This window comes from Drosophila grimshawi, unplaced genomic scaffold, assembly GCF_018153295.1.
Source record: "Drosophila grimshawi isolate 15287-2541.00 unplaced genomic scaffold, ASM1815329v1 contig_44, whole genome shotgun sequence".
NCBI lineage: Eukaryota > Metazoa > Arthropoda > Insecta > Diptera > Drosophilidae > Drosophila > Drosophila grimshawi.
In genome coordinates this window covers 6955916-6982243 of record NW_025063240.1, presented here as the reverse complement: position 1 = coordinate 6982243, position 26328 = coordinate 6955916, and the positions used below count along the sequence as shown (strand labels likewise).

Sequence of the window (26328 nt, the reverse complement as noted above, 5' to 3'; positions counted from 1 at the left end):
GCTAGTTAAACATTAAATCGATATACATATAGATATAATTATATATGGTTTCAGTTATGGGCATATTTATGGGCTGCTAAATCTTAAGAGATGCTGGCAGGGTATTATTATTTTTGGGGGAATGTTTACCGCTTTGTGCTAACCAAAAGCCAAAATATAAACTGATAAATTCTTAATAAGAAACAAAACACTAGTGTGTGTTCGTCGTGTGCTCGTTACAACAACAAATAAAATATAATAAAATAAGATAAAATAAAAATAAAAATATCTCTCGGGCAGGCAGGCAAACTTGAACCATGGCCACTGGGCCTTGGCATCAGGTTTAGGACTTTTTCACATTGTGCTTGCTAACTAAGGCCTGCAATTTGTGCAGCTGACTAAGTAGATTGGCATTGGTCTCCTCGAGCGACTCGAGGCGTTTCTTGTAATCATGATTCTCCGTAACCAGAATTTCTACGCGCCTCTCCAACTGATCCATATACTCTTTCTTTTTGCGACGACTTTCCTGAGCAGAGATCTGCAAACAAATATTATTAATGTTATCAATCAAAGCCAAGTTAAGTGAATGCTTACCTTATTTTTAATTTTACGTCGTATCTTCTTGAGCGATTTCTCCTCGGCCTTGGAGAGTGGCAACTTTTGAGGTATGGGATAACCCTCAGCAAGCAGCGTACGTTTCTCCTCCTCTGTCAACAGTAGATTGCCCGTTGACCCCTTCTGAAAGCGCAAAATATTATGAATTTAGCAGATTTGCGTACATATATGTTATGTATGCATAAAAAATGAAACGGAGATCAACAAACTTTTAGAGTAAACAAATTAGTTTGTTTATTTCACTAACGGTGATTTCGATTATTGGTGGCTGGAGACTTACCGGTTGCGTGCTAATGAGCGGCGTGTGTATGGGCTGCCTCGTCGATGGCGGAGTGCTGGCGACACCATTGCCACTGGCGGCACGGGTTATGATGGCAGCAGCGCGTCTCGCGCTAGCATTATTAACCATTGAGTCGCCACTGCCAGGTGCATTGGTCACGGCGGAAGCGTTGGGCGACAATGGCGCATACAAATGTTCCGGCGATAGATTGCCCTCTGAGTCGTCGCTAGGCAGAGAGGAGGGCGGCGTTAATGGAATGCCATAGGCATGCGATTTAGCCGAGCTGCTGCTGCTGCTATTGCTGCTACCGGCACTTTGTTTCTCCGTCTTGATGGCCATCTTGGGCAGTAAGAGCTGTTGCTGTTGCTGCTGGGATTTGATGAGGCTGCTGCTGTTGTTGCTGGTGGCAAGCAGAAGGCCACCATGCTGAGATTAATAAGAACAATTGAGTTTTTATTATTTCTAATGATTTATATTATTGTCTTACCTTTTGGTCGAAGAGCAGTTCTGTCTGCAAATTGGCCAGACTGAGGCTCATCTGTTGGTTGCTGGTCTGTGAGTTAGGACTGGCGGGGCAGCTGGAATCGGGTGACATGGGCTCATCTTTGATGATCGCCTCATCTATATCGATGTCTGAGCAGATATCGGGCGATATGCTGCCCTCCCTGGCCGATGACACCGATGAGCTGCAATCGTTATCATCGTACATTTCCGCCAAATGTTGAGGTAGTTGAAAATGTTCCATTGCAACATTTATGCTGCTGCTGCTGTTATTGTTGCTGCCGCCGCTGCTGCTGCTGTTGCTGTTGCCGGTGTTGCCACTCTGTTGCACCACCTCACAATTGGTGTGCCGTGCCAGGGCTGTGCTTGCAGCCGTTAACTCCGTAATGGCTGTGTTTAGTGCGGGATTGGCGCAGGCGCTGCTCAGCATTGCGGTGCTGCGATTGTTTCTTGCGGGCGGGTGAAGTGTGAGGCATTTGGGATCGATGGTGACGCGCCCACTTCCGGAGTAGCACTCATCATCCATATCTACAAGGGAAACAAAACTCGATTAGCAGGCAGGTCAAATAACAAACCAGACGCTTAACAATAGACATTTTGTAATTAACCTAAAGTGCTGCAAATTTGCGAATAATGCGAAGAATGCGCCAAACTTGTTTCTATTGAGTTCGATTTAATGGGAGACATTGTTATTTATGCATACCTTTCTCTTTGGATGCGCAGTCGTCAGAAAAGATATTCGAATAGAGATTTGCAACCGTTAGCAGTAACGTTAACGGTTATATTTTACGTTAATACGTACGAATGCTGCTTACGTCACGTGAAACGCTAAATCAAACAATATGATATGTGCGTAAATATTGTTTTGAACCATTTTCATTTCATATTGTATTTTTTGTTCTATGGCCTAGAGGATGGAGCCAAGTACTTAACAAAAATTAGATTAATAACGCGGTATTCTATTCTGTAACTGTACAAACAGGGAAAAACTATGGATCAGTTGCCAATGGGGCAAGTACGTCAGCAGATGTGTTTGCATTGCTTGGTTTGGATATATGAATGTTTTGTTTTTTCAGCCACGTTCTTTTCTCTCTCCCCCTACCCTTCTCCCTCTCTTGCTCTGTTTTTTAACAACTTCATTTTATTTACACAGCTGCTGTACAGTTTTCATAAAATTACAAATAATAAAAACAGAAAAGCCAGCAATTATACACAGTGCACCAATACATGCACACATCCATACATATATACGGGAATATTACCAACAACAATAACTGATATCGCCTCAAAATATTAAAGCTTCATGCACGAGTACTGCGCTAAATTGCTAAATGCTACCGCGACAGTAAAGAACACAACAACAAAAAATACACACAGATGCTGTTCAACTGTTTTTTTGTAGTTGTTGTCATGTTGTCGTTTGTCGATCACTATGTACATGGCCTAAATTTACAATGGAGCCACCAACTGGCAACTGTATTTGTCTTGGCTTTAGCCGCCACACAATCTAAGCGTAAAGAAGAACGTTAGCGAAACCGTTATCCAAAAATAATCGATAGCAAGCCTATAATAAACGTAATGATATATATATATCGATATTCTACAATTTGAAAAAACATACCATCGATTTTGGCCTGCAGGCTTTTTGGTGAATCTGGCAGGGAATCACCATCGCTGTTGAGACTATAGGAATGCTCCGTTTTAATTGGTCCCGTGCCATTTAAGAGGGCATCGGATATGAGCTTGTCGTGTAGGATGACTGTTGGATCCTTGACATCATCGCGGTCGTAAAACCAATCATGCATATCATGATCGCTGCTTATTTTCAAGGATTCCGTCTGTTCATGTAAATACAAAAAGAGAACAACAGTAAAGGTAATTAGTAAATGTGCATACGGCATTGAAAAAAAAACACATTTTAGTTGTTTTGCACAGCGATAGCACACTTATATAACTTAGAAACAATCGTAAAAATATTTATTTGTGCAAGTAAGAAGAAAAAAACAGAAACAAAAGCATTAATAATAATTTAAAAGCGAATCGCACGAAACGTTGGCACACGTAAAACCGAAAACGCAGCGATACAGATACACGCGGACCATGCAGATAGGAAAAATATAATATTGAAAAATATGTGTATATATTTAAGTATATAAAAAAAAAATATATATACATAGATAGATGGCTGGCTTGCTGCATGCGTTGCGAGGTACGTTGTGTTTGTCAATCTTATCAGAGACGACGGCGGTTCTATCGTACCCTTGAAATTCAAATTGATTCAAACAAAATAAAAAATAAAAGCAATTTCAAGTTATCAATTGTTAAGTCATAATAACTTAAGTGGAACGTCAGTGCAATTGAGTGATTTGTATTTTGAATCTATGCCAAAATCTATTTCAAAAGGTCCGCCATTTCGTATTGCCATAACGATGATTAGTTTGCGACTGAATGTCCTTTTGCGTGAGACTATCGATAACAGTTTCACGTAATCGAAACGCATCGCTAATTTTGCAAGGCTTGAATAATTTAATTGTAACAAAGAACAAACTAGAACAGATTAAAATAAAAATAAAAATTAGTTCAATTTAAATGGATAACATATATTTGTATACCCAACAACAACCTTGATAAATTGTCATGCGCATAATGAGCATTTGATGAGCCAAAATGCGACAATTTGCAACAAGTGTTTGTTTTGTTAGTTACCGCTGCCGCTGCTGGCAGGAACGAGTTTTCTTCTGCCATAAAATATCCAGAATGCGAAATTGGAATGTATTTTGAAAGCTCGATGATGTAATCTCAATGTGCCAGTTTTTGTCAAAATAGCATGCATGTGTGAGTATAATAAAAAAAGACTACTTGAATTTGCTTAATTGCTGTAAGCAAATGTACAGCTCTAAATTGTTGACCCATATAAGTGCGACACTTTCTGGTTGTCGCTGCATCTGTGTGTGTGTTTGTGTGTATGTATATATATACATACATATTATATAGAATGATAAAAAGTGCATGTAATTACGCTTGGCTTTAAAAGGCCATTAGTATGTAAAATATAAATGTACATACAGATATCTCTATATATATTTTTTTATTTTGCCTTAAGAATGTTCACATTCTAAGCAACACTCAAATGGAAATCCAGTTTTGGCCATAAGAAAAGGGAACGTCGTCGTTGTGGCAACAACTGTGACTCTGTCTGTGTGTGTGTGTTTCACAGCCGGCTTGCGTGCCGCGGCAGGTACGATTCTCTCCCCCCCTGTCGTTGGCCCCCAGTCTTCGTCCCCCGTCTTCGCGATGCGCTTCTGTGTGGGTCTTCTTTCAAGCTTACCACTTATTCGTACTCGGCACATAAACTTAAACATTGATTACCGTTTGCACGCGTACATTGTATCTGCCTTTTATACATACATACATACATGCCTAAGTATGTATGTACATATGAATTCATTGGTATGTGCGAGGGAGGCTTGTAAAGTACGTGATGGGCAAATGTAATGACAACTGCATTGATAGCTTCATTTATTCTTGTGGACGAAAGCTTTTATTAACAGTAATTGAGCTTTGCACATACAAACACATATGTACATGCATGCATAGGTATGCGTGTAAAGTACCGCAAAATACTTTCTGCTTGCTTCGCTTTATGAGCCGCCCTCGTTTTCATGTATGTGTGTGAATGTATGTCCCTGCACAAGTGCTTTCTCCATATATTTTAGCCGTCTCTCCGCAGCGGCCAAGAATCGGCAAGTAGCAGAGAAGCGTAAATAAATTCTACAAGTGTGTGTGTGTGTGTGTGCGTGCCTGTGAGTGTGTGTGTGTATTTATGATGAGTTCAACGAACCTTGGAATTGTTGAGAATTAGCAATTCTTGAAAAATGTTACCAAAACGGGCAACATAAACACACACAAGCACATGGCTCTATACGGAGAGCGAGAAAAAGAGAGAGAGAGATATTGTGGGGAGCTTGATGATGATGAAAGAAAGCCAAGAGACAAAACAACAACAAAAAATGCTCACAGGCATTCGCTGCTTGCCCCCCCACCCCCCTGATCGGCCTTTCTCTCAGCTGTGGATCGTTGTAGCATGGCGGCAGCAGCGCTGGGGGCCAAGCTACGAATAAATATTCAAGTTGTGGAGCATCACTGAGCAGCACTCATTGTTGCAAGTCTCAGGTGCTCTTTTCACCGACTTAACGTTCGATGACGACGAGAGCCTGCTCCCTGCACCCCGCTGAAGTGGTGGGCGCCTCTTCAGCAATTGCTTGAGCATCTAATGATCATCATTAATATGTTGTTGTTATCGATTGTAGAAAAATCTATTTAGCTATCGATCACACGCCGTTATCGATATGCAAATGAGCACCTGTTGTGCTTCACGTCACGTGACCAGCTCATTATGAGAACATTTCTTCGGTTGCACTTAATTTCGAAAATCTATTCACAAAAGACAAAATGAGCCGCCTGAGCTGAGTTGTTTTTGTTGTTTTTTTTTAATTCAACACACATACATAGATATAAGTTTCTCATTTGCATATCGCCTTCGTTCCATTATACAATTTTATTCAAATTTGTGTAGTCTCCGCAAAGTTAAGAAAAAGGGTGTAAAAAACCAACCAAAAAAAGAAGCAAATAAAAAAAAAACAATTTCATAAAATAATTAAACTGGTTATAGTTTTTTTCTTTCTTTTTTCTTGTGTTTTGTATACATATATTTCGATTTTGCTTTTTCGCTTGCTCCACAAATTGGATTGATTAAATAATGTTGCAGCAAGCGAAAACCTTTCACATTTATAAAAATGCAGTTGTGTGTGTGTGTGTTCGTCAGAGTGTGTGTATACATGTGTACTTATGTCTGTATCTCAGTATGTACACATACATACATATATATAAACATATGTATCGCTTTTCTTTGTGTTTTGTGCACAGCATTTTTAGTTGCTCTTTATTTTTTTTCAATTTTTACGACTGTTTTTCTGCTCATGCTTCTTCATCATCATCATCATCATCATGATGATCATCATCGCTGTAAAGTGAAAGGTGCTCCCACAATTCAAAAATGCTTTTTAACTTGAAAAATTGCTAAGCTTTGGCTTGCGCGCTTTGGTTTCTTGTGGCGTTTGGCATTTTTTCTTTTTTCTTCGTTTTTGACTCTTGCCTGGCAATCGAAAAGCGTGGTAAATGGTAATTGGTAAATGTTAAATGGCCCAAAAAGAAAGTGGACGAAAATAAGAATGCTAAAAAGCAACCCTGGGCCGCGTTGTCTGCCTTTCAAATAATATATATATATATATATATGTTGAATGTATATTTAACTAGTTAATACCATTTTAACATTTTTTGTTGATGTTTTTCATTTACGAAATTTGTTTTTATATATTTTGGTATTAATCTTCCACTTTAACTGATCGAACGCTTGTGCATATATTAAATATAAGATCACTAATTGATCTTGTGCATTCAGTTGATATAAGCCATTACGTATACGCCGTATCGTAAGCCGTAATGCGACAAAAAACGACCAAGTCTCGATTGGCAACGAAGCAGCAGCCAATTGGTGCGTGTTTTATTATTATTATTTATTCATTTATACCCTGCACCCATTGAAAATTACTAAAATGAGTATAATGAACTTGTGTAAGTGCATATAACAGGCAGAAGAAATATATTCATGATCAGCATTTAAACGCTGGAGACATAACTTTTCGTATACCACAGATCAAGTTTATTTCATTTTATTGATACCATTCCGTAAAATCGATAAAAATTCAATTCACAATTAAAGACAGAATTTTAAAGATCAATATTTATAATCTAATTATTGAAAAACTTGACAACATATATAGAACAATATGTACAGATTTCATCGAGAAGAAAATTACATTTTTAAGTAGATAAAGATTTGGATGGAGAATATCTGCTAGTCGGGCATCCTCGACATACTAGCATATTTTGTTATTTTTGGCGTATTTCGGTTATGAATATAAACCCAATGTGTATAATAATAGCAGCGACAAGCAAACACCAGCGATATGGCTAGCGGGGGCGTGCGTCCTATGCGGGCTTAACCTTATCACCAACGAGCACACACACACACGTACACGCAGAGGGGTGCCCTGACGTAGCAACCCGCCGGTTAATCAATTGGCAAAAGTCAGCCGCATTCAACATTCAGCAAAACGGAAATGTTGTGAAAGTTGTTGCGAAAAATGGGTGCACAACCCACGCGTGAAGACGACACCCAGTAACCAAGCAGTAGGTATAGCAATTGGTGTCCTAATCGCATTTTGTGGCATTGCGGCATGGCCATATACGCTGTGTGTGTGTGTTAATTGTGTATTCGCTGCTAAAGTGGCTAAAGCGGTTGACTTTGACGCCATTCACAAAAATTCAAACAAAATCCAACAAGCAATAAATAGAAAAATAAACAGCAACAACAAAAAAGTGGCGGAAGCAACCGTTATGTGGATCACACACACATCACGCACACACACACATACACACGTAATAAACCAAACAAATTGATCAAGTGTGCTCTATTAGCGCATTGAGTGACTCACTTAGGATCATCAATTTTGATGCCTGAGTGACTCATTTAATTGATTGCATTTTTTATTCAGGGGAAAGTAAAAACGCGATAAGCTACATTTCCTCACAAAATTGTAGTCTTTAGATAAACACGAAAAAGTAGCTTCACTATTATAAAATCAAATCGTAATGTACCAAAATTAATAAGATCTTTAGGAATACCTTTCTTGATCGATTATCGTCTAATTTTAATTATTTCTTTGTACTTTTCAAAAATAAAACATTTTTTAAAACCAATCCCAAAAAATACTGAAGAGAAGACGAATTATTATTATCTATTATAAAGTTTGAATCCTTTCTATAATCACAAAAATAAAAATAAAATAAAATTAGCCACTTTCTGAATAAATACAGTATTCTGAATCAAATATATGTATGTTAAATATATACTTAAACATCTATACATTTCCAAAGATGGGTTATTATTAAATTGTTGGAAAAAAAATGCACAATAAAAAAAATAAAAATAAAAATAATAAAAAAAAACATGGTATTTATATTTCTACAGTTCGACAAATTACCAAAGGGAAGCAATCTATTAAAATGTTTCAAGCCTTTCAAAAATGGACCAAAAAAATCGAAAATATAAAACCCCTGTTTGCAATTATGAAATAATAACCTAATAATAGATTCACTTTCTGCAAAATTAGTGCCGCTGTGTTAAACACCGCCTTGCAGCTGAGCAACCTTTCACTTGTTGGACTTGTTGTTGTTCAGCCTATAAAAAGCTCAAACTGTTGCACAAACTTGTTGCCATTGTATAACACACTTCATTAACGCACACACATGTGGCGACAAATAACAATATGGTGCTCCCACGCTTTTGAGGACATCCTCCCTCACACACACATACACACACACAGCGCACGTGTATGTGTATGTAAGTACGTCGCGTAAACTCGTATCGAATAATGAATAATTTACGCTGAGCCTGCGACTCCTGCTTGGTGCCTGACATTGACGTCAAATGTAAAATGAACAGCTGCTCGACGACAGCCAACCGCCCACAATACTTAAGAGCGGACCAAAGAGCACGAGGTGCCAAAAAGAGAGGGAGTGAGAACGGAAAATAACAACAACAACAAAATAGTTTGCAATGCGCATCCTGCATTGCGCAGCGCGTGTAAAATTCGCATGAATGGATTTCCAAGTTGGACTACTCAATGAATGATGTGGGGGCAGTTCTGTTCTCTCTCCTTCTCTCCCTCTCTTTCTCTCTCTCTCTCTAACTGTAATACGATGATACTATAAATGTAAGTGAGTGTGTGTGTATGTATGGGTGTACAAATTTAATTATGCGCGCTTCTGCCATATGTTTGAACTTATTTCACAGAAAAGTGCCGCTGACAACCCGAATTATTTGCAATGTTGCCATCGTCGTAAGTTTTTTTGTATTTGCTGTTGTTGTTGTAGTTGTTGGCATTCGCTTTGGATTTTAACCTGTTTTTGCAGATTGCAACGCTCGCTACGCTTTATTGGAAATGTCAAAGTTAAGCAATACACACACATAGGCACATACAGTCATTGTTTGAGCTTATACCATATTGAAAGTATCGTGCATAGCTAAATACTTACATACAGACATACATGCATACACATATAAATATACATACGGACAGAGACAGACATGGCCCGAACTAGTTATTCAAATATGCTGAGCTGCCGTCTCTTGGGACAAGTTGTTGCCAAGCACGTTTTTTAGTTTTTCAGTTTTGTGGGTTCTCGTGTGCATTTTAAAATAGCGGCACGCTGCTGCATTAAGCCGTTAGAAATTCGACATAACCTCAAACACACACACACACAAAATTTGCATCAACGGTTAACTGTTCTTTGCTTGCTCTTGTTGCTGGCGTTGTTGTTGTTGCTTTCCACAAAGGGTGTCAAATTGTCTTTGGAAAATTGTTAATATAATTATTAACGCTCATAGAGCTAGCCAAATTGGTTGCAAACTTTTGCTTATATAAGCGAAAGTTTTATCAAAAGTGTAAAATACGTTGAAATAATAATAATAAAAAATATATATATAGATATGTATATATGAATATAAACACACACACACACACATGTCTGTGTGTGTTCAAAAGTCAAGTAAACTTGCTGACTTATTAACTTGAACTTGTTTGTTAATACAGCAGTTTTCTTCTCGACTTGACTTTTGGTCTTACCAATTTGCTCAACGATCAACGCTCAACCTTTATGAAAACTGTAGAGTTGTTGGTCTGCTTCGGCTTCATTTTTGTTTTTATTTACGGTCAGCATTCTTTTGTGAAGGCGATTTTTTTTCTTTTGCTTTTTTTTTTGGTAGCTTTCGTCGACCCAAGGTAATCATTTTTACCATGTTTCTTTGTGTTTCTCCAAAGCCAAGAAGAACAAATAGAAAAACCAAAACGAGGAAAATGGTTGTAGCCCACCAAGACCAAATCTTCTCAACGCTGGTAGCATGCCAAAAACGATTTGTGATTGTGTTTTTGGAACATATTTAGAGCAACAATATTAAGAAATCAATGCGCGAGTTTCATAGCAGCCAGCTAGACAACGAGTGCAGGGATCGCTTGGCGTTGCCAGACTATGCAGAGAGTTTTCAATATTTCATATAATTAAATATAAAAAAATGAACATATTGTTAATAAAAAAAAACATTTACATTGGGATAAGGGTTCTCCAAATGCACATTTCCCTCAATATCGGTAGATCTACACTGTAGTCTACGAGTGAATAACCTTTTATATTCACTGTACACTGATTATACATTATACATTTTCATATATATATGTATGAAAGTCATAACTACATTGTGTATCAATAAATTAAAGATTCATTCGAAAGCTTCGTTTAGTGTGACGTTTTGTTTCCAAGCAGCGTGTGCCTCTTATCGTTGAACAAAATGTGAAAATAGAATTTTAGCTGGCAGTAGCAATATGTTGAAGTTCTTATCAATATCAATGGACCACCATAATGAACCACACTATATACACATTTTTATAGTCTTTTTTTTTTTGTATACAAACTTTTCAGGCCAACCAATTTGCTGTGGAAAATTTAAATTTGAATTTTAAGAGAACAGATATTCCGTTCTAGGATGAACCAGGTTTTATATTTTTTTGGCTTTCAGACACGAACTCATCTCTCGACTGATTCTTCCCATATGACAAATGTTTCGATCCGGTCTGCTACGACAAAAGATGAGTATATGATAAGTTTCAGCAAGACAGCTTTAAAATCTTGTTGGCATAGAAACAGGCAGACAGATAGACATGACTATATCGACTCGGCTAGTGATACTGATCAAGAATATGCATGTTTACTTAATGAGGTCTTCTTTCTTGCTTGATAAACTTTCAAAGAAAGTGATTATAATTATTTATTGTATTTTGGTGTTCGAATGTGAATTTTTTAAAATGCAAATGTATTCGGTGAATGCTTATAATTTAATAGTTGTTTGGAGTAATGCAATTATTATTGAATTGAGTACATTCCTCACAGCACTGATAACAATACACTTGAGAAATAATTATTGTGACAGACTCGCGTGCTGTCTGTGACCCCCCTTTGAAAGGGGATTTTCATTGTGTTCTGTCTCAATTAAATGACAGATTGTTTACACGGCACGGTTATATAGTTGTTTATATATATACATCTATAAAAGTAAAGCGGGTTCTCCGGGATTTTACCGCTGATAATTGAATATTTTAATTTCACTTTTATTACGAAGTGCCTGTTTCCGTCTAAACAGATTATTTAGCTTTATTTTTTTATGGAAAAGCCCCAATAGGGTTTTGCTTATATTATAAATACATACATATATTATTTTTATTTACTGGTCTCCAAGTATAACAAAAAGTGTTTGTGAACGTAATCAAAACTATTTTGAGGTCTTATCTGACGTTTGTGCCTCTTACCAAATACGCTCTTGTGATAAGATTCTTGATAAGACAATAAAATGACTTCCAACTTTATGGAATGATAATTTGAATTTTAAATAATAATAATAATGCCAAATGAACGAAGACGAGAAACTGAAGTTCAAATCGTGGCGATTGTTTTTCATAAATATCTTTTTATGCTGGCAATATTACGGTTCACACACACAAACACACACATGCACAACCAAAACAGCTACTGACGTAATCGATGGGCGGGGAAAAAAGAAGAGAACACAAAAATTGCACGCGCGATTTTCCCGGGAATTTTGCGTTGCTTTTCGTTTTTTTTTTTAATGTTGTTTTTGATTTTTTCTTTTTGTGTTCTTTGTGTGTGTGAGCCTATTTCTGGCATGGCTGCATTATCTCGCCCAGTAATGACATCTGAGGCCCCGAGGTTCGTCTGTCAGTTTAAAGTGCAGCCGGCAGCCAGGCAGGCAAAAACAAAAAAGTCATTAGTTACTTTGCATTTAGCGCAGCTGATAACATTTCGTCTTATCACTGCAGCTACGAGTACCAGTCCCCTCCTCACCACACCCCTCCTCAGTGTATCTCTATGAGTCTGTGTGTGCCATAATAGATTCTTTCGTTCTTTTGTATTTTAGAGTCGAGACGTCTCATAAATGTTATGCCGCTTCCTCAACGGCGACATGTATTCATTACTGTTTCCGCAGCGATAAGCAGCTCTCAGAAAATGAAGCTCAACCAGAACACGCACACACAAACAGCAGCCAAATGCACACACACACACACAAACACACACACACCCACATACATATCTCATTATATTGAAACTGTTTTCGGCGAGGGGGGTAGGGGAAATAAAAAAAAAAAACAAAATCAACTAAAACCTTAAAAATGAACAAAACAAAAATTTGCTCGCCAAATGATAAATTTCTTTTTTTTTTTAATTTCTTGGAAAACTCTAATTATCATTATCAGACGAAAAAACCACTTTGTAAAACAAGAACCAAAAAAAAAAAAAAGAATACTTTTCGTAAGACCAGAAATAGTTTGTGACTGACGACAATTTCTTATCACGTCCCGTGTTCCCATGTAAATGATATTTTTCTGAACACAAGAAATCACTAAATAAAAAAGAAAAAATTATATTGCTGATGGATGCTTCGCATAGCAGAAGAGAGATAAAAATAAACCAAGAAGAAGAAAAAGAAAACCTTGGAACGCCTGCATTGGCAAAAGTTGTTTGGGGCACGTTCTTGGAGTAAGTGCGAAATCAAATCGAAATAACAAATTAAAAAAAAAAAAACAGAGTATCGAGAATAGGGTGTGTGTATGTCTCCCGTATGGCAATGTCGTCGTATATCACAGATATCTACATACTTAGGGCCCAACAACGTCGATTAGATTTGACGGTTTGCTAACGGGCTAAGAGACTTCAAGACTTCATAGACAGCTAGCGACAGACAGTTTTATGATGTTGTTTTATAGGACTGGTTTCGTGTTCAGTTTTCAGTTTTTTTTTTTTTTTCGGGGGGGTAGAGCTGTTTTTCAGATCTTTGTAAAAATGCCTGCTTAATATGCAGGCACGAAGACAACTTTTTGGTTCAGTAAGGGAAATGCCTAACTTGGCTGACTTAGGCTGGCTTAGGGCTTTTCAAACAGTTTCTCTCATTTCATGCAACACCAATGCTCCCCAAATGCGTTTTCTCCAACTCTAAATACATGCATGTGCATATGTTTATACACACTTGTGGTCAATTTAATGATACTTTACGAGTGCGTGGAACTCGCCCAACCAATATCATAATCATGAAATCGCCGTTTTAATTTCTTTTGCACGTGTTACGACCTTATATATAAATAAATAAATTGGTATCCATTCGACCACTAAATAAACTTCTTTTTAGTCTGTGGCCCACGCATGATACACCTCTATTTTGTCTGTGGCCTTGGCGAACTTTAATTTTAAAATAAGTATTTAGTCTCATATTTTATAGAGATTCTTGACCAGCGATAAAAAAATAAATCTGGATGCGTTCAACCACTAAATAAGCCTCTATCTAATTTGCGGCCTTGACGATGGGATGTTATTTTAAAACACTTAAAACACATTTTGGATTCGTTTGACCAAAAAAAAAATTACTTCAATTTTAAATGTATTTAGTCTTACATATTGTTGAGATGCTTGTACAAGATTCAAAAGAAATTTGGAATCTTTCGAAACGAAAAATAGTCACGATCTATCATTGACCGATTGTGTTTGTATATTTAAGCATGCTGATATTGTTGTATACATATGTATAAATATAATCGAAGCCAGTCGATTTACATTTGAAAGAGCCTAAGAAATCAACGCACGCTTGCAAGTTCATTTGCCTGGGCCTTATGATGATAAGCATTTTTCAGCCTAATGTGGGTCATTAATGCTGTATGCTTAAATCAAATTTGATTTTCTGCTGAACATGACTTCATATTTCTAAGTACACCCCACGAAATCTATCATATAGCAGATAGCAGATTGTTCAGTTAATGTCAAGGGTTTCCATTTTAATAACAACTGTTCCCAAAACAGCATGCATCCGTTAGAAATATATATACTTATATATTTAAATCAACAAGCAGGAGAAGCTCAAGTTTATTATGTATATTATATATATATCTTGCAGTTTTTTTTGTTTTATTCTAGTGAGGATTAAAGTGTTCTTATCGTAAGTCGCAAAGTACTTTTAACTAACTTTTAACGTCACATCGCGTCACAATTATTTTACTCGTACACTTTTTGTTTTTGTGCTTTGGGTCTTATAAATTAACACGTGAAACTGATAAGGCCATTAATTGAACTCTTATTTGTCGTGTTTGTTGGTGATCGCTTACCGAAACTAAATCGGAGTCCCATATATCTTTGAGGTCGCCATCGTAGAATGAGTCCATATTGAGGTTTTCGCTTCTTTTTTCTCTCTCTCTCTCTCTTTTTGTTTTTTGCGCTCTAAGAACTTTTTAGTTAAGTTTCTGGTTATTTAGTTGTTGATTGTTGCTCGACTTGCTCGTTCCACCTGGTTGCAGTCACACACAAATCTCTTAATTTGCCTCAAATTCAGCTCAACTGAATATGTATATATATATATATATAACTGTTGATCAATTTATAAATATCTTTGCTTTTTTTCTCTCTCTCTCTCTCTCTCTCTGTCTCTCTTTCTCTTTCAAGTCAAAGTCAACAACAGTTCTGGACGCGTTTCTTTATAACACTTATTAGGGCGAAACCTGTTGCTTCCAAAGAATGTTTTCACTTGACATTGTTAAAGTCTCCTTGTGTCTGTGTGTGTGTGTGCATCTGTGTGTGAGAGCGCGAACGAGTACTTGCGTATGTGTGTGTGTGTGTGTGTATACATGTATGTTTGTTTGTATGTGTGTAGTTCTAACTTGGTTTACAACTTGTAGCTTGTAGCTGGATTTAACTTGTTGCACGCGTTCGTTCGTATGGAGGGGGTTTTTTTATTACTTTTGTTGTAATTTTATTTTTAATTTATTTTTAATTTTTGCTGATTTGATCAACAACACATTTGATTTGCACTAGCAGATTGTTATTAATTATATATTGTGTGTACGACGAGACAGCAGCACATTTTCCATTCCAATTCGCATTTTCATTTCCATTTCCATATGGCTGGCGTTGGCCATGTATAATAACATTTAAAATGTGTAGTTAATAGCATTAACTGTTTGTAATTAAATTGTATATGCTTAATGTTTGTCACACATATCAATTTCAATTTATGAATGTGTATTATATTTATATATTAGATTTTTGAAAAAAATGTTCGTTAGCACAATTAGAATATTGTCCGTAGTGCGACTGCAGCCAAAAACGGTACTAAACTATATGTCGGTGAAATTCTTGTGAATGCGAACGAACTGCCAAGCAGCAGTGGCAGCAGCAATAGCAGCAGCAGCAGCAGCAGCCGCCGTCATCGTCGACGTCGTTGTTCAAACGCTCTCTCACAATCTCTCTCTCTCTCTCTTTCATATACATATATATATATATATATACACACACATATACTCGCACACAATCAAAGCGCAAGAGCGCATGTGAATGACTTAACGTACTTTGCGCTCTTTGCTCCCTCTGCCGCTGCTGCTGTCAGCATTGACAATGCCGGTTGCCGGTATTGCTTATCGCGCTCTCTTAACTTAACTTTCACGCTCTTTGCGCGTGCTGTAAAGTGAATGTAAGCAGGCGTCGTCGACGTCGCTGTCGTCGTCGTGAGCCGGCTTTGACGTCAAGTCAAGACTTATAGGAAAAAATAAAACAAGTTTCTTCCGACGCTGACGTTGCTGCTGCTGCTGCTGTTGCGGCCACATTTGTTAACCTGTTTTTTTTTTTATTATAGATTTTTGTAATTATACTTTGATACCGAAGGCATCACAGTATATTGGTTTTCTGCACTGTCCGTTATGCTGTCTGACCGCCTGTATAAACGCAACTTTTTTCGAGACCCTTAGAAATAGAAATTTGAATCTAGCAACATATACTGGTCTGTGTCCGCTTCAGAAAATGTGGCTTGGAAATCGACAAAGCCTTTAGGAATCGATAACAAATTTGTATGGCCACGCCCACAACTGCGTATTTCTTATGGCATCAAAGTATTTCGCAGTCGGCTACGCCCGACTGTCTTTCTTGTTTTTTTTTTGGATTTGGTTTTCCCCCCCTCATTCGCTATTTTTCTTGCTCTCTACGCTGTGGCCGGCTTCCAGCCTCTGCCGCTTGGCAACACTTGGCGCTGACGCTGCCGTCGCTGGTGATGCTGCTGCTGCCGCTCCTGCTGCTGTTGATCTTGTCAACTTGACCAAGTTATTTGAACTATGCGCATGTGCAGTCGACGTCGCCGTCGTTGTTTTAGTTGATGTTGTTGTAGTCTGGTCAGCTAGCGAAGCCAAGCCAAGCCAGTCGTCAAGCAGTTAGCCAAAGCCAAAAGCAACTTGGCTAGCTTTTTGTCATTTGAAGGCTGTTTGTTTGCCTGGGCCCGGCTGCAGCGACGTCGACGTTGACGTCTGCGTCGCAACGTTAGCAGCAACAGTGGCATAAAGTGAATGTACTTTCAAACCAAAGATCCGGTTTGAAGCCATGATGACGACGATGGCGACGACGTTTTCACAAATGCTTGTGTAATACATATGGAGAGGCCAAATACATACATACATACATACATACATAATTATATATAGTTATTTACAGCATGGAGAGCTTTGGCTATAAAGTTGTTGTTTTTCATTTTTTGATCCCATATGTATATCGAATTTGTTGGCCAGGCTTAAACCGGTCGGTCGCCAGCCTCTGAGAAAATAATCAAAATTAAAAAACAAACGAAATTAAAATGTTGAAGAGCTCCGGGAAAGTATCAAATGTTGGGTGTGAGAGCGAGCGAGAGACAGAGAGAAAGAGAGCGAGAGAGGGGAGTGAGAGGAGAAGGAGCAGGGGGAGGCTGGCATCGTTTCATTAGCCCAGATCAATGAGCTTTGATAGCTCAGCTCTCGTTCAAAAGACGCCAGCCCCAGTCCCAGATCTCTTTTAATATTTAATGTACACATACACATTGAGAATGTGCATTGTATGTGCGTGTGTAAATGTATGTGTACACATAACATTTCATTTTACTTGCTGTTGTTGTATTTGCAAGTATGTGTGTGTGTAATAATAATTCGTCATGCTGGCCGCATTTGAACCCGCATACTAGCTGCCGCACCGTGCCGGGCCGAACCGAACCGAACCGGGCCGAGCCCAACACCACCGCCCCTAATAAGCAAATCAAAAACCAAAAAAAAAAGAAAAGCAATAAGCAAAAAAATTATAAAATACGCTCTTTCGTTGGCATCTAACTCTCTTTGCGTGTGCTTGCTTGCTTGCTTGCGCTCTTCTCAATTCGCTGATCGTGCGCTGGCGCTTCAAGTGGATTTTACAGTTACATAGTATATATAGCCATGTACAGAAAGAGAGGAACCAGCGAACAGACAGAGAGACAGCAAGATGGGAGCTACATAGAGAGACAGGGAGAGATACTTTTTTCTTGTTGTTGTTGTATCTTATGGCTGGCACAAATATTTTTCGCACAGCGCCCAAGTCACTGAACATATATATATACATACATATATATGTACATATATATACATATATATATTTTTTATTATTATTATTTTATATTATTTGATTTGTGAATCACAACAAAAAGCCGTAGCTCCTATATGGGTGTGTGTGTGTGTGTGTGTATGGGAGTGTGTTGTGTGTGTGTTTGGGTTTCACTGAAAAACAAGATACATTACGTGCCAGTGACTGTTGTTGTTATTGTTATTGCTATTTAGGTGTCGGTGTCTGCTGGTCTGCTGCCTCGTTGCTTGCAATTTGTATATATATATATAAATATATATGTGTGTGTGTTTGTTGTTTATCTGCATCAACATTTTAATCTGTACTTTAGCTATTTATTTAAAAAAATATATAATTTAGCATTATGCCTAGCGCCTTTTGATTAGATTTTGTTTTATTTGATCATTTAATGACTTCCTCTATGATAGTTAATAGAATATTATTATATTATACAGCTATTTTTTTTCCATAAATATAATTGCCTATCATTGCCGCCAATGGTATTTCTTAGTTCTTTCTTTATAATCATCCATAAATTGTACTATCTGAAGAAAAAAAACTGAAGCAACGATGTAACTTGAATCGTTCTTTAATTTCTCTGGTTCTATGATAAGATAGATTCCACAAAGGACTGCAAATTGATTTTTTTTAAAACATAAACCATTCGGAACCAAAAATTCCTTAGGGTCTCATTAGCAATTCACAGCGGGGCTTGCTTACCTAAAACGGTTTTTATTTTTTCGCATAAATTTGCCTGACACACATAGTGGAGATGTTAAGAGAATGGGTTTTTTTTGGTAAAAAAAAAAGAAAAACAACTCATTGCGGGTAATTAGTTGCCGCAAGTATTGCACAAAATTATGATAAGGTTATTTTGGTCCCAATGTATTCCATAGATACAATTGAAGAACATTTGAACTGCACATTAAACAATACCTTTTTGTTCAATGACTATAATTAATTTCATGAAAAGCAGCTGTGTTTGTGCGACTTTTTTTTTTGTTGTATTATTTGCTGTGCCTGAAATAGAACCAAGAATGTTCTAGTCGGGAGAGTTCGACTTCGAGATACCCTGTAACACAAGTCTGTCCAGAAAATGTTTGCGACTGTTGCTGTACATAAAACTATACGATTCGTGACTTATTTCTCAATAGAAATTGATGAAACTATTACAGCTGATCAAGGTATGTGAAAATCGGATTTAAGAAATATGTCTTTAAGATTATCGGTGGTATCGGTGATCGATTTCTATTGGTATTGAGCAAATTTGGTAAGTTGTCGATAACATTTAAACTTATGTGCCAAATTGGATGTGTTTAGCTCTTTTAGTCTCTGAGAAAGCGATTTATGTCTAAACACACTCGATTGTTGATGCTGATCGAGCATTTATATACCTAATGGGTATATATATACCCTTTCTGCCAATTTTTAATGGGGTTCAGCGTATAACAAATAAAAAAACGATGAAGAAAATAATGCATAAGAACATGTGGCAGCTAAAAATATGTGCATCTGTTTATGTTCATATTGCTTACCCCAAGATGTTGTTTGTGGTTGTGGCTGAAGCAGGTGTGAATAAATAGCTGATTAAATACATACATATATATATATATATATATATAGGTACATATAGCAACAAAAGATATCAGTTTGGCCTACATCAGGCGCATAAAGATTCGTCATTTATCTAAACTTTATTATTTAAATTCCGTCTTCTTTGACAACTAATTAACAATAATGAAATGACAACAAAAATATGGCATACATTTGATATATGTATGAAAATATATATATATATATATGTCATATATATATACATACAACATTGTTGCTTCATTATCACATTGTAAAGGGGAATTTGGCAGTATTAGCTTTCACATTAATCTAAAATTGGAGCTGCTTCCCTTGCACAAAGTTATATCGACTTATATCGAAAGAGATGCTGATCAAGAATAAATATATATGTAAATAATAGAGCACATTACTAAAGCACCTTTTTTTCCAAATTTTATTTCATTTCATTTAGAACTCGATTAAGCTGAATTCGGCTCTGTGTTAGTTAATTAAACTAACAAGGCGAAAGAATGACACAAATATTGCGTTCTTTATCATTATTATTTTATTAAAATTTGTATATTTTATCTGTTCTATTTGCATGTCTATAGCTGTATATATATATATTTATACAAGTGTATTAAATCTTCGTTGACTCGAAAAAGTCATTTTACACTTACTGCGTCTTTTGTTCAAAATAATACAATTATAAGAATGACTTCATTACAACCCAAAAATAAATATAATAATAATATTGTCTCCCTCAGGACTTTTAAAGCCATTGTCATTGTCAGTATTCAGGTATGCTGTACATATATATATATAGTACATAATATTATATATGTGTATATATATATATTGGATTGTACATACATAATATCTGGCACTTGTTTTTTGTTTCGGCTGGCTTAATATAAATGTCTTGAAAGCTGTACAATGAAATTAACACATGCTTGTAAATAAATGGTACATGTGTATTGTAAATTAAACACACAGTTCACTGATCGATCTATGTGTGTGTGTGTGAGTGTGTGTGTGTGTATATATATACCTGTGCTTGTGTAAACATACAAACAGATCCGCACCGGCAGACATATTGCCGACGTCGCCGTCTGCTCGTCTTGTCCGTCTTGCTGTCCCTCCCTGTCCGTCTCTGTCCCTCCGTCGTTTGTCTTTGCAACTGAGTCCACAAAGCGTGTGCATTGAGCCGACTTCTGTATGCGACTTCGATCGTGTCATTTGTCCATCTGTCAATCCGTCCAGCTGTCAATGCATTTAGTACCTGCAAATATCGCTTATAAGCGCAATCGTCTTTAAAGAACAAAACGAAATGAAATTGGTTACGTTTGCACTTGTTTAAACAAATATAAGAAACGGTTTGCCCCAAACCACCCCACTTTTGTTTGTCTCGTTGTTGTTTCTGTTTTTTTTTTAATTTTTCATCTCTTTCTTTTGTTTTTCTTCATTTCTTTCTGGCTTACAGGTGCATAGCTCTGATAAAGTCAGCACCTGGCTTGTCTTATCGTTGTCGTATTGGCCAAATGCTTGACAATAAATTAGATTTTGTGCAAAACTTCAAATAGGAATACAAATAAACCGTATGCGATCCACTCTAGCGTTGTTTGGCCCCAACCACATGATAGTGCAAAAGAGCCAGTCGCACAAGTGATGTGTGATTTATATCATAGCCAAAAGCCAACCAGGAATTTAGCCAAGTTGCAACGCATTCTGAACGCCCTACGTTTGACCTGATAGCTGATCAGCAATTTCCACCAGCCATAGGATAGAAAGAGCTGATATTTTTATTAGGCAGAAGGACACATCTTCGACCCCATCAATTGTTTATAAATATTTATTTTTCCATAAAGAGGCTGAATGGTAATTTAGTCTACCCCTGCCCTTATCTGGCTACCCTAATGATATTCTCCATTAGAATCAATAGTCGAGTTTATCTCGCCATGTACGTTTGTCTAGATACTATACTATTTATTAAGTTTATTTAATTTTAGCGATAACAACTCAACTCCTTGAAATCGGTTAAATGAGAGTTGGATTGTTTTCATGCGATCGCGCTTAAAATCATCTTCAAAGATATTTATGGAAATGAAATAATTCCAGCGAAATATTAATTCTCCAATACAGTCACTTTCAGCTTATTTAATCAGAAAGAAAGAGATTTTGGGCAAAATAAAAATACCAAACTGTTAGTTAATGTTTGAACTTAAAAGAAACAAACTGACTTATTTTCACTCAAAGATTATTTCATAATTATGTGAAAAAAAACTCAAAAAAAAAGTACAAATTTATATACATAGCTTACAAAATAATGAATTAAACAAAATTAAAATACATCATATTCTAAGGATTAGTTGTGATCCCTTCTCATCTATAACAGATTTGGTTGGAAGTTTCCAATTTCTACCCAAGTGCAGTCTGCAGATCGTTTTTGTTACAAATGCAACGCTTCCAAATATTTGTGTCCAATATTTACCATAATTTGTCTATTAAATTGAGATATGTTTTATAACTATATATAGCCGATCGCAGACTATTTTATAATATTATAACTATGAGTTGTTAGTGTATCAAGCTGATTAATCGAATCGTTATTCCCATTGAGCGCACCTGTAGCGAAATATATATGTGTATATATATCATGGGGCACGTTTTTTTTTGGTTTGTTTTGTTTTTTATTTTATTTTTTTTTTTTAGCCACTACGCTGATGTCTTCGGGCTCCATAAGCAAAATACGGCCAAAATGCGGTGCGGTTGAGGTCAATGATTTCTTATGCGTTGTCTTTCTGCTGTTGCTGCTGCTGCTGCTATTGCCTTTTCACGCTTTTTCGACTGTGGCTATTGGTCAAAATATAAAAATAAAAATAAAAAATAAAAACACTCGGTGAGCATATATTGAATATTAATTAAAAGCCCTAGCTTTTGGCTTATGCAAACAACACGAACTGAAGAGTCGCTGGACCATCGATGTGTGTTGCCTGCTGTAATGTCAAACTATTCACGACGCAACTGATGACATAATATCCACAAGCTGGAAATTTTGAGAATGTGGATGCTGTCTGCCTGTCCATCTGTCCATGAATCACACAACAATAACAAGCTGTATCATATCAATATGCCAAACAAGTCGTTGGCCATGCTGATAAGCAATATGCAATTAGACTAAAAAGAAATACATGTTTCTCCAAATTTTTCGGAAGTTCTGACACCGATATTCGAGCCCATAAATTCAGCGCAATTGTAACGGGACAACATCAGTTTGTGAGAATCAATTCAAAGTCGAAGTCAAAAATGTATAAGAAATCGTTGGTGTTTTTATTTCTAGTATTTACCGTGTGCCATGGTGATATTTTCGAGGAATGCGAAGATGTCGAATCGGAAAGTTTTGTATCCAGTTGGCAGAGTTGTCAATCGTATGTGTATTGTGATGGCGACGAGTCCATGTTGGGTGAATGCGATGAGGGCCAATACTTTGATCCGGAAACATCATCGTGCGATGATGCGGCCAATGTGAAATGCTTTCTCGATGAGGTCGATGAGCCATCCGTCGAAGAGGAACCCGAACCAGAACCAACGCCACCTGTTATGGAGCAGCCCACTGATGTGGAAATTGTAAATACAGCGCCAGTCGTCAAGCCCAATTGTCCGAATAGTGATGATCCCAGCCAGGTGATATTTATGGCCAACAATGCATCATGCGCGGATTACTATCTATGCTATCATGGTCATGCCATCGAAATGCATTGCACCAACCAGCTGCATTTCAATGGGCTTACAGGACAATGTGATTATCCCGAGAATGTTCACTGTCCGGTAAGTGTTTCATTTATTTTTATTTGTGGTTTGTTTCATGCAGCACAGTTTTTAATTTGTTGGCCTTTCTTGCAGCTGGATGAACCGTCGGCGCACAAGTGCTTGCCACACATAACCGATTTCTTTCCACATCCGGACAAGTGCAGCTATTTCTACTATTGCATCAAGGGATTCCTGACGCTGCAACAGTGTCCCTTCTACTATGGCTGGGACATTGAGCGGCGCAGCTGTGTGCAACTAAATGTGGCCAAATGCTATGGGAACTCAAGGCGGGCGTAGCACCACCAGCCCTATCCACCATTGGGAATTTCCTCAAATTAAGCAACATAAAGCCCTATCGACAAACACATAGCTTGTTGTTATATTGTTGTACTTTTTTAAGTGATAAGCGCCCTAGTTAATGATAAGCCCAATACACAGAAACATGTCTCGTTTAATTAAATGCAACATTTTATTTGACAAAAAACGGTTATTGGAAAATATATAAAAACCTAAGCACAACACAATTGAGCCGCACAAAATGAGACAGTCTATACGCATTGACATCCTGCCCGTCATCATCGTCATCCTCATCGTCATCGGTAGCGCCAGCGTCGGTGCCGTGAACATTGCCGATTGTAATGATATAGCAGATGGAGAATTTATTGATAACCCACAGACGCAATGCGCGCATAGCTTAATCTATTGCGATGGCGTGAATTCTATGTTCTGTGATAGGACAGATTGGTGTGATGCAGACTTCACCTGTGATGGACAAATCGCAAGCACAACAGCTTCATCAATTACTTCGGGTCGGAGTACAATTAGCACCAGCATCAGCACCAGCACCAACACCACAGATACACCCTTAACCACCACAATTTCCGCCACAACGGATGTGCGGTCATTGTGTCGACATGGTGTTACCCAAAAGTACAAATATCCCGGCAATTGCAACTATTACTATTATTGTATGGATGGTTTTCTGATTGTCGAACAGTGTCCCATTGGTTATGCGTTCAATGAGCCAAATGGCACCTGCAGTGGACGCATCGCTGACATACCGGATTGTAGGCAATAAAAAAGAACATATTTTTTTAATTAAGAACTATGTTGTGTTAAACTGTATTGTAACAAATAAAAAAATATGAGCTAACTGCCTTATCGTAGTACATGAGCCGAATGCGCCTATAAAGCACACGTCTTTTGGTGTCTTCGCCAACAGTTATCGTCGAGGCCAAGTAATTTTATGTTGAAACTGCTAATTGTAATTGGCTGCTGTCTGCCGCTCAATCAGGCGGCATTCCTGCAGGAGTGCGAAGGTGTCATCATCAGTCGCGTGCCGAATCCAAATCCCGAGTGCAGCGAATATGTCTTTTGCAATGGCGATGATTCCTATTATTGTAACGATGAATGCATCGAGCCCGTTAGCTGTAATGATGCGAATGAAACCACAGCACAGGCTGCACAGAGCACCACCACAACTAGCACCACTATTACCACTGTGGCAACAGAGCAGCCGCAGCAAACCGATCCAAATCCGACCAGCACATTTGAAGCAAGCAGTAGCAGTAGCAGCAGCAGCAGCACCACCACTCCAACACCCAGTACCACTTCAACAGCAGCCAGCAGCACCACAGTCAGCAGCAACAATCTGCAAATCATTTGCCGCAGGAGTGGTCGAGATGGTGTCTATCCTTATCCAGCAAACGATAACTATTATTATCAGTGCATTTCGGGGTATTTACTTTTGCAGCAATGCCCGCAGCATTTTCATTTCGATGAGTCACTGAGTAAATGCATCGGCACAAACCCTTATCTTTAAGCAGCCGAAGTAATAATAAAGTTTGCCTGACAATCAACAGCGGAGTTTTGCATGACATGTTCTAATGAATATTTGATGATAAGCCAAACGGCTGGTGAGAATCATTTAAAACGCTTCTGTAACACAGCCAAGTTATTTAGTCGCCCATTGACAACGATTGAGAGAACATGCTGAATACCATCGTAAAGAACAATGGCCTGCTGCTGATGCTGCTGATAATGATGGTCAACATCTGGCATCCTTCGCTGGCCGATGTCTTTGAGGAATGCAACCAGGCTGGCGGCAATGATATATTTATTGCATCCAACAAAAGCTGCGTTCATTTCATCTTTTGCAGTGGCGAGGATTCCTTTGAAAGTGTATGTCCGGAGGAGAATGATTTCTTCAACGCTCAACTGGCAATGTGTGAGCCCATGCAAGATGTGGATTGTCGCACCGGATTGCCGCTGAATACGCAGCAGCAGCAGCAGACACAGCAGCAGCAGCAGCAGACGCAAGAAACAATCGTCAGTTCGACGACTGTCAATGTAATCAGCGATACTGTGGCAGAGGTGTTTGCATTGGAGGTCACAACTCCTGCCAATTTACCCAATAGAGTGGTAACCATTGTGGCCAATTATTGTCCAGCCACAGACAACCAAAATCAAATTGTGCTGCTGGGCAATGATAAATCCTGCACCGAGTATTCGATATGCTATCATGGTAAACCGCTGCCAATGAATTGTGCCGCCAACTTGCATTTTAATTCCAAAACTGGCAAATGCGATAGAGCTGAAGTTGTCAACTGTATGGTGAGTAAAACAATGATATATAAACTACATCTACCATAGATGACTATATCGAAACTTTATGAATTTGTGCTTTTCAGAGATCCACGATTAGCGTACGGGAGCAATGTAAATCGCATACCGTTGACATCTATCCGCATCCAGATAATTGCAACTATTTCTACTATTGCCGCAATGGATTCCTAATGTTGCAGCAGTGTCCATTTTTCTACGGCTGGGATTACGAGAAGCGCTCCTGTGTGGCGATCAGTCGGGCCAAGTGCTACCGACTGACATCGACTATGAAAACTAATTTAATCTAATTTAATTTAAATAAAAATCATTTTTCAAAAAATTGCACTGTTTATTCATTTATTTTCTTTACA

At 37.8% G+C, this 26328-nt stretch overlaps 5 protein-coding genes across 6 annotated transcripts; 4 read left to right on the top strand and 1 right to left on the bottom strand.

The window, feature by feature from the left end:
• Positions 1 to 155: 155 nt before the first annotated feature.
• On the bottom strand, positions 156 to 15746 carry LOC6557516 (cyclic AMP response element-binding protein A). The gene is made up of 6 exons (XM_001984970.2): positions 14719 to 15746; positions 2997 to 3213; positions 1362 to 1903; positions 875 to 1300; positions 574 to 717; positions 156 to 517 (listed from the first exon to the last, which is right to left on the bottom strand). The coding sequence occupies exons 1-6, from the start codon at positions 14773 to 14775 to the stop codon at positions 323 to 325; spliced, it is 1581 nt and encodes a 526-aa protein (XP_001985006.1). The 5' UTR covers positions 14776 to 15746; the 3' UTR covers positions 156 to 322.
• Positions 3865 to 23837, top strand: LOC6556596 (peritrophin-1). Of its 2 annotated transcripts, XM_043215375.1 has the most exons (3): positions 3865 to 4210; positions 22884 to 23371; positions 23447 to 23837. In XM_043215375.1, exons 1-3 carry the CDS (start codon positions 4207 to 4209, stop codon positions 23648 to 23650), a joined length of 696 nt encoding a protein of 231 aa, XP_043071310.1. In that variant the 5' UTR covers positions 3865 to 4206; the 3' UTR covers positions 23651 to 23837. The 2 variants fall into 2 exon arrangements, with proteins under 2 accessions (XP_043071310.1, XP_001985007.1); XM_001984971.3 differs by lacking the exon at positions 3865 to 4210 and having other exon boundaries at positions 22767 to 23371; positions 23447 to 23830.
• A 26-nt stretch (positions 23838 to 23863) lies between these two features.
• Positions 23864 to 24580, top strand: LOC6556591. The gene has a single exon (XM_032743347.2). The coding sequence runs from the start codon at positions 23892 to 23894 to the stop codon at positions 24429 to 24431; it is 540 nt and encodes a 179-aa protein (XP_032599238.1). The 5' UTR covers positions 23864 to 23891; the 3' UTR covers positions 24432 to 24580.
• Positions 24581 to 24599: 19 nt separating this feature from the next.
• LOC122322570 (uncharacterized protein in LEU2 3'region) lies at positions 24600 to 25175 on the top strand. The gene has a single exon (XM_043215330.1). It carries the CDS (start codon positions 24600 to 24602, stop codon positions 25173 to 25175), a length of 576 nt encoding a protein of 191 aa, XP_043071265.1.
• A 157-nt stretch (positions 25176 to 25332) lies between these two features.
• LOC6557151 lies at positions 25333 to 26297 on the top strand. The gene is made up of 2 exons (XM_001984973.3): positions 25333 to 25966; positions 26044 to 26297. Exons 1-2 carry the CDS (start codon positions 25343 to 25345, stop codon positions 26263 to 26265), a joined length of 846 nt encoding a protein of 281 aa, XP_001985009.1. The 5' UTR covers positions 25333 to 25342; the 3' UTR covers positions 26266 to 26297.
• Positions 26298 to 26328: the final 31 nt, after the last annotated feature.